The sequence below is a fragment of the Catharus ustulatus genome, chromosome Z (assembly GCF_009819885.2).
Source record: "Catharus ustulatus isolate bCatUst1 chromosome Z, bCatUst1.pri.v2, whole genome shotgun sequence".
NCBI classification, from domain to species: Eukaryota; Metazoa; Chordata; class Aves; order Passeriformes; family Turdidae; genus Catharus; species Catharus ustulatus.
Genome location: NC_046262.2, coordinates 17,410,120 through 17,424,086, shown reverse-complemented (window position 1 = coordinate 17,424,086; position 13,967 = coordinate 17,410,120). Strand labels below are relative to the sequence as shown.

General features: G+C 40.4%; 2 protein-coding genes across 3 annotated transcripts in view; one reads left to right on the top strand and one right to left on the bottom strand.

Annotated features, from left to right (window-relative positions):
* The window catches only part of PLPP1 (phospholipid phosphatase 1), a 63,422-nt gene extending 50,005 nt beyond the window's left edge, over positions 1–13,417 (top strand). The window contains exons 5-6 of the mRNA XM_033085094.2: positions 9,825–10,001; positions 12,964–13,417. Coding sequence (XP_032940985.1) covers positions 9,825–10,001; positions 12,964–13,089 — 303 coding nt within the window. The 3' untranslated portion in view covers positions 13,090–13,417. The remainder of the gene's footprint in view (positions 1–9,824; positions 10,002–12,963) is intronic.
* MTREX (Mtr4 exosome RNA helicase) overlaps positions 13,292–13,967 on the bottom strand; it is a 47,948-nt gene continuing 47,272 nt past the window's right edge. Inside the window, exons 26-27 of one of the 2 annotated variants that reach the window (XM_033085091.2) lie at positions 13,861–13,965; positions 13,292–13,534 (exon numbers count right to left, since the gene is read on the bottom strand). In XM_033085091.2, the coding sequence (XP_032940982.1) occupies positions 13,482–13,534; positions 13,861–13,965 (158 nt within the window). In that variant the 3' untranslated portion in view covers positions 13,292–13,481. The other variant, XM_033085090.1, reaches the window with a different exon arrangement.

Sequence of the window (13,967 nt, the reverse complement as noted above, 5' to 3'; positions counted from 1 at the left end):
GAGGTTACTAACTTCATGTGGCTTGAATAATGCTTTCTGGAGTGCCTGTGGCATATTCTTTCAAATCCATGCAAAAGAGCTTGTCTGAAAAGTTCTTGAAGAGGAAATCATGAACCTTAGCTGTCTTAGTGCTTTGTGTGTATGAGTTTCATTCTTGGCAACCTCCCACATAGGTAGGGGGCCAGTCAAGTGCAAATGAAACGCTTCCTATGCAAGCTACTTCAAAATACCATAAATCCTGGCCTTGTGTGTCCTGGTTCAGACACTTACTGTACTCAGAGCTGTCTTTGTGTTCACTCAGTTCTGTATTAGCTGCAAAACATGGCTTTGCTTAGTAGCACCCTAAACTAGAGGGGTACAAATGCCTTTAGCTCTTTTAAGAAGACATTTGAGCAGGGCGTGTTTCATTGGAGCTCAGTTTGTATTTCATTAATTAGTCAATGAGTTTCCAGAGCCCTATCTGTTCCTGCACCTGTTTTTTGTCTCTGGCTGAGCTATATTGCCCAGTAAAAATAAGAGGCTTTGTGGAGATTAGACTTCTACTTCCTTCTGTCCAATAATAAGATTATTCATCTAGAAACTGCCATGAGGGAATTGTAGGGATTTCTAAGAAGGTTAACGGCTCCCATGCAGTATGTTTTTGTCTCGCTGATTAACATAGCCTTATTGCATACCAAGAAACCAAATTGAATGCAGATATCGTCAAAAAGACTGCTAGTGGAGAAAGGTGAGGAAAACACATAGCACACACACACACACACACACACACACACTTGCCTGCGCTGCGAGGCGGAGTGCTGCTATGGCTCCAAGCCAAACCTGCAGCACTTGATGGCCTGTTCATTTGCTGAACTCTGATGTTGGCTTCATCTGCACCCTGCGCACGTTCTGCAGCCGTGGGCTGAATCACCAGCAGGACAGGCTGTTAACATGTGGCGTTATTCAGAGGCTATGTTAATCATAACGACACACTAGCATGCTGCTTTCTGGAGAGGCTGGATGAGGCTGCTCTGTGTGTGTGTGTACGTACTGCAGAAAGTGTGCTCGTAAAAGTTACATGCTGAATGCATATGCTCTGTCAGGTATTCACCTGACATTCACCAAAACTCAGTAGAGAACCAGTCCTGAGAGGAGCAGCTGAGGGAGCTGGGGGTGTTTATCCCAGAGAAAAGGAGGCTCAGGGGTGACCTCATCACTCTCTACAACTGCCTGAAAGGAGGGTGTGGCCAGGTGGAGGTTGACCTATTCTCCTAGGCAACCAGCAATAGGACCAGGGTAAATGGCCTCAAGTTGTGCCAAAGGAGGTTTAGATTAGATATTGAGAAGAATTGTCAGGTATTGCACCAGGCTACCCCAAAGAAGTGGTGGAATTGCCACCCCTGGAGGCAGTTCAAAGATGTGTAGTTGCAACACCTGGGGACATAAATGAGCGGTGGACTTGGCAGTGCTGAGTTAACAGTTGAAATGAAATGATCTCAACACTCAACGTAAATTCTGTGATTCTATGACATTTTTGACTTGGCAACCATTTGGAGTTCTTCAAGAGTGTGAATTATGCTGAGGAATATTCCTTTGTTCTGCTTACAGGAGATTGCCAAAATTATCTGAGTCCTGACTGCATGGCTTTGATAGTACCAGGAGAAAAAACTACAATTTTGAACATAATCTTGTGCTGCATATCTCGTCTCAGCAGGGTCCACACAAGGAAGCACCACTCACTGTATTAGCCATCAAATTTTCTACCTTAACTCTTAGATGCATAGAAATGTTAAATAGTTTATATCATCTATAAATAAGCAGTAATATACATCACTTGTTGTTCTCACAGCATAGAGGTCATTGCACCTGTTGTGTCTAGCTAGACAAATTTAAAGCTTGTGTTTTCAGCCCACTTCTGGGTTAAAGTTATGATTTCTTATATTTCCTAACACAGAATGAATGAAACCCCAGAAAAAAACCTGCTTGCAGACTGTCAGTCTAGGAAGCTATAGTGGAGAATGTATTTTGAGACTCACTGGGCAGAGCTAGATGGGTAAGTTCAGGTCCAAGCAGAGCTATTATCTCTGGGATAAGAGCTTCTGCCAACAACAGCTTTGTGTTGGAAGCTAGAGGGAGTTTGACCGCAATAGTATGTGGGAATCCAGTGACCTAATAACAGATGATGGATCCCAAATTATCTGTGTTGTCCTCTCCCCATGCTGTTCCTTTTTTTTAATAGTCAAACAGCTGGCATGGCCTCTCCTGTACCAAAACTATTTAATGTTGGTTTGGAGAATGGGAGGGCAATTGTAGTGGAACACCTCTTCTAGCAATGTCTTTGTGACCAAACTAGCACTTTTACCTTAGAGGGGGAGATGCTGCAGGCAGTTTTTACTTTGATTTTCAGTTTAAGTGTGTTTAAAAAGTTATTGTAAATTAAAATGCTAAGTGCATGCTGCCATCAGTAGTGTGAACAGTTGGCAGAAATGGGTGTGGCCCTAAGGATTATGTTGCTGTAACAGAATCAGTCTTGGCTATAGCTGGCCTAGACACTTCCCTGCCAGCACCAATCCCAGGATGAAGAACAGAGTTGCACAAATCCAGCCAAGAGGCACTGCTATTCTGGGGATGGCAATGAGTTTGTGCTGCTTAGACTTGGGACAAAAAAGGATGATGAATCTTGCATGATGTAACTTGAGTGGCTCTCCAAGTCATTGGGAACATTTTATGTATCCAAGGACACATGGAATTACAGATGAGAACAGGAGGGTAACTGGTGTTCCGGTGGCTGGGATTGACAACCTCCTTTTGCAGAGAGATCATAGGACAAACACAAGTGAAAGCAGGCTTTAGGCTGCATTTGGTACTCATGCTCCCAGATGTGCCAGTCAACCTCTGCTCTCAAATTCTGATTTTAATCGTTTATGTTGGAATGGGAGGTTGAGAGAAACAGTACTCAGGCAAGAGTTTTTAACACAGAGTTTTAGGTATGTCTGTTTGCAGCACCTTCACCTTCCTAAATGCTATTGAGTAGAGCTACAGAACTGCCTTTATTGTGCTTCTGCCCACATGGAAGTTGAGGACTCGTCTTCTAAAACTAAGGAAGATACATGAGTTACTGAAAATGCTTTGTTTGGCTGTAGCTGTGTGTAGTATCAAGTATCTTACTTTCAGCTGATGAAAAAATGAAGAGTAACTGGTCATGCTGCAAGGCTCAAGTATGGAAGCACTTGTATTTCTACCTGTAGGTGCTCCTAGAATTCTTTTAGTATTGGTATTTAGACTTTTTTTGGTAAGCAAACAAAGAAAACTGAGTTCTCCGTTGTTTGCTTGGAAATTAGGGCCACCAGTAGTAATGCCAGTATTGTGAACTGGCATCTCTAGGACTGAGCTGAAAGCAATACATTGCTGTGCCTTAGTTCTTCTAGTAAATATAGTAACTTCAAGGGTTTTGGGTGTTTTCCCTCAGAAAAGAGGTAAGTGTTGTATTCCAATTTGCAGTGGAATAGAATGTCACTGTTTATCCTGTTCTATGGTAAAAATTAGGTCAATGTGAAGTTATTTTGGGAATGTACAGCCAAGTTGAACCTGGAGGATTAAAACACAAAAAAACCATTGCCCACTGGACGAGTAGTATTTGTTTAGAACAGATTGATTATAGTTTTGATATTGAATTGAAAGCTGAGCTGTTACTAGTAACAGGACTTTATGCCCATTGCTTACGAGGCAGCTTTTGCACATCAGTTGCCTTTGACAACATGATTCAGCTGTCTTAAAGAGCCTAGACTCTAGTACATACTCTGCCTTTTCTCCCTAGTTCAGTCATTTCCCAGTTCAGCTCTCCAATAGATCAGTTCCTCAGTTCCCTGTAGTGCTGTTCAAACATCAGAGCTGACACAGGGGAGACAGAGATGGTCAGAGTAATAGGGATACACCATCCCTTTGAACAGCAGTTCAGACATACCCCTGCACTGAACTTACTGTATTCTTTTCCCTCACTGGAAGGGAAGAACTAATTCTGAATTATTGCTTCTTTCTTATTGTCTGTCCTACCAAAATAAAACTAAAGGACATATAAAGGGATCATAAATACGTATTTATGAAAAGGAGGTGATCTGATTAAAAAAGCAAAATGTATTGATAGGCATAAAAAGTCTAAGTTGCTTTTTTAAAAATTCTTTTAAGTATTTTTTTGAGAAGCCCAGCTCATGAGTGACTTATGATTTGTTCTACAGCTCTGTGTTCCTTTTATAATACAGTTTTCTATTTGGAAGTGAGCCTGCTGTATTTAAAAGTACATGAGACATTATCCATATTTCTGGTTTGCAGGAAGTGTCTTGTTGGATGATGCCTATAACTCTGTGTTTATTCATAGATACAGTGCTTCCAGGTACAAAATTAACTGTTGAACTTCTATGTAGTGTTTGCATAAATGTAAAATTGTGTATGGCAAGTTTCTTAGCATATCTTGTGGCTGTCTTGCACTCAGAACTGCAATTTTTAAACTGCTTACTGGATTTCTTATGTTTTCTTGAATTCCAAAGTTTGTGTGTAGCTGAAATGATGAATAACTCTTTAACAAAGCTATTTGAGTAACAGCATTTATACAAAATAGCTTTTATATGAAGGCATCTTTCAAGTTTTCCTTAACAAGCAGAAAGGGAAGAGATATTCTGCAAACATTTACGGATGTAGAAGAGAGCTTTGAAAATCTCTGAAGGGAGCTTTTATCTCTGCTGTTGCCTAATCTGAGCAGGGAAGAGGTGTCTGGATTGCTGAACAGGACCAGAAAGGGATGACAAATCACTTACCTGTGTATCTGTCTAAATGTTTGGTTTTGGTTACTTAATAACATTATGCAAGAATCTAGCCTGAATGTCTCAGATTGTCCATTCTCTGGGAGGATCATGCCTTAATTCGGGCTTTTATCAAAGATGCTCAGATGCAAACTGTGTCTGGTGAAAATGTATAGTACTGTGGCTATTGCACTGCCCTGTCTTCAAGGAAAGGTGGCTGTGTATGTACTGATGGAGTTGGAGAGCAAATAGCTACTTTGGCACTCTATGCATCTGCCCAACTTCCTCATGGGAGACTTCTCAGTCTAGGAGAGGCGATACTGTCTCCTGTCAGGATGTCCTTGGGATATCTGTAGAAATGGAATTTTCCTATTTCACAAATGTGCCTGGGTTCTCAGCTGTTAAGGCCTAATCCCAGGCCTCCTGAAAAATTTTGCCCTATCTTTTCGTGTTAGTTATGCAAAGGCTGATGTTCTGAAGACTTTTCTGAAGACTTCTGAAGACTGGTGCCTCCTGTGCTTTCCCTTCATTCCACCCCTGCCTCATTAACAAAACCACCTATACACAGTAACTCCATATCTACTCCTTCCACCTCTGAAATCCCAAAGCAAACCACATACTTGTGTACATGGACTTGAGTGTGCTTAAGCATTCCTAGGTCAGAGCTTCTTGGTTTGGGAAGAATCCCTATGGTTTGTGGCTCCTGGGACTTTTTGGGTCAGCAGACTTGCTTTGAAGTATGAGCTTTCCTAACAGTAGCCAATAATGGATCCAAATACTAACTATAACCACAGCAGTATTTTGTGCCTCCTACAACAGTAATGCCATAAGGCTCTTCCTTACTGCTCAGGCAGATACCATAAACCAAAGTAACACATGACTAATAGTAAATGCCATTAACTTGCTGAGAGCTGATTTTTTGCACCTTTGTTTCATCTCCAGTCTTACTGCTAGGACTTGGACAAACTGAGAAGTGTTCTCATTTCTCAATGTCATAGGAGAATTTTCTCTCTTGTAAACTGTTTTCTCACTGTTCTGCTCATAAGGTAATGATGCTGTGAGTCTGTTAGGGTTGGAGAGACAGAAATAAAAGAGAAAATAGGTGTATCTCCAAAGGGAAGGTGTGCCTTGCTCCTGTTGTTTAGGACAGGACACCTGTTGGAAATGCAATTACTGGGACTTTTTGGTATCAGGAGAAAATCCATTTTTGAAAAGTATCAGAACAAACCAATTGATACAAATAGTATTATTACTTGGTGGGGGAACACTACCACAGTCTCTTCCCTCTCCAAATTTCTTCCTTTTGATTTCCATTCCTGAACAAGTGCAGAAGGATTTTGCATACCTTAATAGGCAAAGTTATTTTTTAGTACAGAATTTAGTACAGTGTAATTGGGGTTTGGAAAAAATAGGAGAAGGTATTGAGTGAAAAATAACCAAGGAGTTTTAAATCTAAGTATCTGAAATACCATCTTAGTTGGTGAACTTAGTAGATTTTGGTAGATTTAAAAGAATTTTGTGCCCTTAAAGTCAAGAAGTAATATGTTAGCTCTTAGGACATTTCCTTGTGAACCCACATGGTTTGTACCTCCAGAAGTCCATCTAGAAAACACAAGTCACTGTACTTCCAAAGGTAGGCATGTGTTTATGTAAATTACTACTGCTCTGGTGAAAGAATGAATGCTCAAAAGCCATGCTAAAAATGTGGAGTAGCAAATAATTCTGCAGTTGCAGAGACCCTTCTATTCATGTCTGTGGCTTCTTGCAAGAAGCCACAAAGTAGCTGTGAGTTTCTCTTCATTGCTGTGTGTATTTTTAGAAATGAAGTACTAGACCATAGATTAAGAAGAAATTTGTGTTCAGGATGTCTGTGGCATACAGGACATATTTTCATTATGGAGTAAACTAGTAGATAAAAAAACTTGGAAATTATTTAATCCCATTAAAAAGAAGTCATGTGAAATCTCTTTGTGCTTTTAAAAGAAATGAATGAAGCAAACACAAGCAACAGCAAGATGGGAGAGTGGAGAGCAATTGAACTTAACTAAATGGCAACTGGTGAAGTATCAGCGTGCTCAGAACAGCGTGAAGGGAAGCTGGCACAGTCAAAATGCTGACCGGAGTGGGTCACTTCCAGAGCAACTTGGGATGCTCCTGCTGTGTTCACAGGGCTCACAAATTTGTTCTCAGCAATATGTGAAATGCTTGTAGGAGGCATGCCAGTAGTATTAACTAAAAGTATTTCCTGAAGTTCCTGTGGCTTCTACAGATCACAAGTTTTTCTTATAAAATTTACTCCTTTGTAGAAAAGAGGCTTGGGTGGGGAGACAGGGATTTGCTTCTGTTTTCTTTCTCTAAGACTACCCTGTGAATGACTTCAAAGAGGAGCAAAGGAACCTGAGGTATGCCATAAAGGAGGAGGTTCTGTAAACAGCATGAAGCCATTGCTCTCTTTCAGTCAACAGGGTCAAAATGGTAGCAAGAGTTAATGCAGTGTGGGGTTATGACATCTCCATATTGTGCATTTAATGCTACATAAGGGCTAATGTAAAGGTAAATTGGGAATACTTCCAATATCAACCTTGATTTACATTTAATGAATCATCAGCAGAAGCTCATCCTCTCCTTGGCTGCTTTATCTTCCTGCATGTACCTGATGGCCTGTTGCAACCAGACATTTTGCTGTTGTCTTTCTAAGAGCAAGTCACAGTAGCAAGAAGAAGTTTGGCAGGGGAGCACAACTCTGAGCCTATTAAAAGCAGTGTCAGTTTGAAGTTACCTGCTTAAAAATAACATGGCATCTGCTATTGCAGCAGCTGGTTAATAATTAATTACTTTCAACTTTATAAAACAACCAAAAAACCCAAACCCAATTGTAACCAGAATGTCAGCTGCTATTTCTGAACTTACACACAGCAATGGTCAGTCAACCTAACACTTATCTGTGGTATCATTTCTCACCCTTCTCACACCTAGTTTTAGAACAATGTGTATTTATTTGCTAGTAGAAGGTGCAAGAAGGCCTTTGGTCATTTCCTGTACAGATACAGGAGCTGATGGTGGGAAAAATGTAGAATTCGTGAGGTCTGTGGCCAGCTGCTTGTGCTCTGCAGCTGATAGAACAGCTCCAGATCTTCCCTCTGACAGGAAATTACTCTTGTACAGAAATCAAGCTTTCACATAGATGTCAAATTTCTTGTCTGATGTTTTGTCAAGCAGAAAGAATTTGAATACATGCTGCATAAGGGCAAAGACTGCTTTATTGATCATTCAGTGCACTGCGCTGGCATCTTTCCAAGTAGGCATTTGCATGCCTTGCCCCATTTTCTTCTTGTGTTCATAAGTAAACCTGTTTTCTCACATATCTGCAAAAGGGTTGCATAACCCTTTTTTTCCCCTATTACGACAACACACCCTTTGCCAACTTCCAATAATGTTTATATGGAAAAAACTTCATTGCAGCAAGGTATTTTAACTGCCTTCAGGAAAATTTAGTGGGAATAGGGAAAGCAATAGCAAAGAATAGCCAGTATCAAATCATCAGCCAGTTTAGGCTACCAGCATAAGGCTCCTTGGACCTTACTCTGCTCCATTAGGCACTCTGTAGTTCTGATCAACTGTCAGTAAATCTAGGAGTAGTATCAATGTAAGTCCATTAAAACACCTTTTGTTAAAAGAACTTCGTGTGACAGGCAATTTTTGAAGTGGCTAAAATGTATTTTCCCTAGTGGTGAATTTGAGGCCCACAGAAATATGCAGTGCCCACCAATTTGAAGGGGAAAAATTATTTTTCAGTTTAGGCTTAGGTGTAGCTTCTTTAGTTTCTGATTCTAGCCTGACCTTGCTATTAAAGCTGTTTGTGGATGGGGTTGATGTTTTTGATGCTCCATTTATAGCTGAAAATGTCAGAATGCCAAAATTATGATGTAAGTTACTAAGAGAAACATTCCCCAAATGTTTAACTTTGGAAAGTATCACCTCTGCATCTACAGTATCTTCTCTGTGCCTGTATTTACATTGTAAATGTACTGCTTCTCAAAGTCAGCCATGGCTTTTGAAGTTGGCAGTGGAGGGTTTTACCAAGAGTTTGGTGTGCTGCCTTAGTGCCTGATGCCTGTGTGTTGGTTCCTACGTTTCTCAAGACTGCCAGCTAAGGTTTTGTCCTTGCCCTGAAATTTCCAGCTGTCTCTGAGAAGATATACTTGAAATGTTAAATACAATTTCCAAATATATTGTTTTCTCAGTGAATGCAGTAACTATGGTGCTTTTTTTGGTGATAGGATTAGGTTTCAAAATAAATTCAATTATATTTACAGAGTGTATGTGGAGAAACTAGAGAGCTAGGCAGATGTAGACAGCCAGATCCTAGACAGACCAGAGAAGAAACAAAGGCAGAGTCTTGGATTAGATTAGATGGGAAAGTAATAAATACTGCAAATTCGAGATAATGCATCAAAACCAGATATATACAACAAAAGCAGACTAGAGGGGAGGAATAAAACATGGCAATTTCAAATAGCCACCAGAGTGGTTGCATGGTTAATATGCAGCTCAGTGAAATATACCAGTGACCACTGAGACATGCAGTCATTACATGAGGTTAGTTCTGATACTTAGTTACAGCTGCAATGCTATGCTGAAAGTTGATAATACTAAAAGTGACTGGAATTGAGAATGAAGTTAAAAAATTTGTCAGCTCTGTGTATAATAAAGTATTTTGTATAAAACTTACCTGTAGTTCATGCAGGAGTAAAATACTGGTTTGACTTCCACTGGATTCTTTTTAACCCTTAAGTGGCTTTAGTATTACCAGGACCTTTGTCCTGAAAATACTGATTTGTCCTGTTGGTACACAGAACAATAAGATGGTGTTATATATAAACTCTATCAAACTCTGCCTTGGTGGCCTTGAGAGTATAGCTGTAGCACCTAGAACAGCTGTGAATATTATATCAATAAAATTCCCATCAACTCTTTGGGAAAACGCAGCACAATTTTACTGCTTCTCTTCTTTCTGCATTTTGTAACTTCTTTTTCTGTTTCTTTCAGCTTTATCTCCAAGCAAGAATGAAAGGAGACTGGGCAAGACTTTTACGTCCCACTATACAATTTGGCCTCATTGCTGCATCTATCTATGTGGGTCTCTCACGTGTTTCTGACTATAAGCATCACTGGAGTGATGTTTTAACAGGACTTATCCAGGGCGCAGTGGTAGCTGTGCTCATTGTAAGTAATTCCCGGGGCGGGAGGGGTGTGTGTGAATGCTGGTTTTATGAACAGCACCTTAGAATGGCAAGCTGTGTTCAGAGGAAAGCAAACCTGTATTTCTAACACTTCAAAAATTGTTGAAGCAGGGAAACAACTCTTTGAACTGGGTGTAGCAATAGTCCTTGGGGAGTGAGGCAGGCTCTGGCCCAATGAGATAAGTTGTAGCTTTAGCATTAGATAACATGAAATTGTCTCTCCTCAAGAGCTTTTCAAATAAGATGGAAATGGTAACTGCAAATCATGTAGGCCTCTGTATAAATCATGCTTTTTGCTTCTAGCCAAATTCAAATCTCAAGTACAATAGCAGATAATTCTTATAAATTAAACAGGGGGAAAAGGCCTTGAAGAATAAGAAGAGCACCAAAGTGTCTGCCTTCGCCACCTTACACAGTGTTTTTTCAGTCTGATGGGAAACTAAAAACCCTTCACCACTTCTTGTGTGCATTCCTAGTACTAAAAATGTGTTCACAACAAGGAATCGGTGAAGCTTAGCTATACTGATGAGTACAAAGTTATCCCAGGAAACAGACACTTGTCACATCAGGCCCAGATGACTTAGTGACAACAGTTGTACTGGGTGTCACCAGAGTGCTATGGCTAACTGATCCATGGGAAGGGATAGATCAGGACTTCTGGATCAATGGGAGTGAACTGAGGTCCTACTGAAGGATTTAGTTACAAAGAACTGAGGCTTAGCTGGGAAGAACCACCTCCATAATAAATGCTTTGTTGGCTTTCTCAGGTCAGAAGGGTTCAAGACAAAGCTGTCTACTAGTTGCAAGCAATAATCAATGTACAGTAATTTCACGATTATAAGCCACACCATTTTGACTCAAATTTTGGTCCGAACCCAAAGTGCGGCTTGTAATCCAGAGCGGCTTATATATGGACAAAGAACAAAAAAGTTGCTGTTTTAGTTTGGAGGACAGGTGTCTGCTGAGAAAGGCAGGAACTTCTCTTTGAAATGGAGAATGTAACCCCCCTCTCTCCAAATTATTATAATTTTGAAATCAAGGGGCTTTCAGGCAAAGATATGGGAATTAGGAATAACAGTTCTTTTCTAGGGAAATCAAAATAGAAATACAGTACTACAAAGAAACAAACTCCAAACCCTGACAAAGTCAGATACAACCTGACACCCCGTCAGGCAGGGTGTTGGTAGCAGTCCCATTAAATGGTGGCTGCATCCTCCTGCAGTGACAGATGTGATTCAGTTGGAGCAGTGCTCCTGTACAAGGTGCAGTTTCCCTCTAAAGGTCCAGTGGTGATGTGGAGAAATCCGGTTTTCCTCTGGAGTCCAGTGGAGAAAGGGACTCCCTTAGTGTCCCAAAACCTCTGTTTTTATCTTGGTAAGAAATGTTGGGCTCTTCCCCCTGGCTGGAGCAACTTCCAATGGGATGCAGTAATTTTATCAGTCACACAGTGGGACTCAATGGCCATTAGCAGAAAATGACTCGCTGGAGGAAGGATGGGTTGTGAAAAGATAAAGAACAATGCCCTGCCTGGTTTCAATGGATGGCCCATTAGCAGAATATCTGCCATTGAGATAAGGATCACTGCCCCCACCCTCAACAGATGGTGATAGAACAGATACCTTTTATCACACTCTGTATTGTAACATGCGGTTTATAATCAGGTGCAGCTTATGTATGGACAAAAAACCAAAAAGTTGCTGAAACCCAGAAGTGCGGCTTACACTCAGTGCGGCTTATAATCGTGAAATTACTGTAAATCTTGGAGCAACTCTGGGAAATGGTACAGGCTACATTAGCTGTTACTAAATGGCTACATGTTGGCATAATCCTACCCATCATTTTTGTCCAATCTCTTTTCCAAAGAAAAGTTCAGAGAGTAAGAAACATCAGAGACCAAAGAGGTGAGGACACTTTTATTAGGAAAACAAGTTTAATCAAGGATGTTGGATGATTCAGAAGGTGCTTGGTAATACAAGAAAGAGTAGAAAGTAGCATTACAGTGAATAGGGTTGAAAGGTCAGAAAATTATTTTAAAAAATATACACTAGCACCAACCACCACCCTCAGACTCTCATCTAAAAGAACTGATGAGTTCCTCTCCAAAAACAGCAAGCAATTGCAAATGCATCACTAAATTTAACTGAGGGAATCTGGCATTCAGTGGAAGCTGAAATTCCCCTGGTCAGTGGCTAAAGTGTGCTGGATCCTCAGCCAGCTGCCACTGTGGTGGGAGATTGTTTCTTCTGCTGTGGACAGTATTCTGCAGTTCTCAGGTTTGCAGTGGGAGGGGAAGACACAATATAGGAAGGGAAGGGATCATGTGTGGCTTCTCATTATTGCATTCCATGCAGCACTGTGCCCAGCATTTCTGCTATGGGACTTGGTGAAATGAGCAGTGGAAGACAGCAAGCTACAGAATTGGATCAACCACCCACCTATCGTGTAGTGAGGGAAAGGTCTCCTAGCTGTGAAGAAGTGAAGTGCTCTGTTTAAAGGCCTGCAGGAAAGGACTACATAGGTAGAGCTGGCCTTACAGCTGCTGGGTCCAGCTAAAGCACCACCTATCCTGCCTAAATTACAGAAAAAAATTAACTTGCATCGTGGGTCCTCAAAAAGCACATTTTGCTCCTTCATTTGGAGCTGTTCAAACTATGGCTGTTGTAATGAAGCAGTGCTGGATAGCAGTTAGCCAGCACGAGCCTTGAATTCGGCTTAAACCACAGGTTGGCTTGTTGGGCAATGGCAAGGTGAAAAAGCTATTGAAAGAACAGCTGTCTGAATTTTGTACAAGACTTTCCTGCCATTGTCTAATGTTTTAAATTGATTAGGCTTTTTATTAATTTTGATCCTAGAATGTGCCTGCTGCAGAGCCCTTGTTTCAAAGACTTGTAAGTGCAGGACTAATTTAACACTAATTAACACTTAACACTAATTTGTTCACTTAGGTTGTGTATGTGTCAGACTTCTTCAAAGTGAGAGGATGTACATTTCAACCAAAAGAAGATTCCCATACAACCCTACATGAGACGCCAACAAATGGAAATCACTTTGGCAGCAATCATCAACCATGAAAAATGGCCCACACCACCTACATTGCTCTGGAAAAAAAAAACAATTTCACAAGTCTAATTATGTACTATAAGTAATTGCCTTTAAGGGACTGCTGCTGCTCTTGGATGCTCACTTCACCTGTACATAGTAACATCTACCACAGTTATTGTACATCTAAACTTTACATTTCTGTTGGTTCAACTCTTGCTTAAAAGAAAGCTATTAAAATTGTAAATTTTTATTGAAACCTGTAACAAGTTATATTACATACACTGCTGTTTGTACATGCCTTGTTGAATTAACTGTGGTTTAAGTAAACACCATTAAAAGGAATTACTTGATATGGAAGCCACATGTGACACTGATGAATTTGTTCCATCATGTCAGTATAGTTTCTGGAAGACATGTGTAGTTACAGGTAAAGGCTTGCAGCAAACACAATATCTCTCTTGATTTTTGTAATCCCTATTAAGAAAGAAAAAAATATTAATATCTAAGAGTCTTAACTGACACAACCACTATTTAAAGTATAGTTATAAGCATGTTACAAGTATTAAATGGAAGTCATTTTTAGTACATCCATTTTTAGCCACCCTTTAAGTCAAACTTTGTAATAAAGATGTTATCTGGAAAGATAACAGCAACAGTGCTGTTTACTATGAAGTCAACGCAAGAACTCAAGTTCACATTACAAAACTATTCACCTTCAGCCATGACTACCTGTGCAGCTCCTTCCCCCACCGCTTTTTCTTCTAAAATTGCTCCATGTACTGTGAAAGTGAAATACATACCCTCTGCAAACTTATTTTCCAGTTCTGTGTTCCCAATGGCTTTTGCAGCCTGGCACATTTGTCGTAGCAATTCCTCTAGACGCCTCATGCAACGGATTATGCTACCT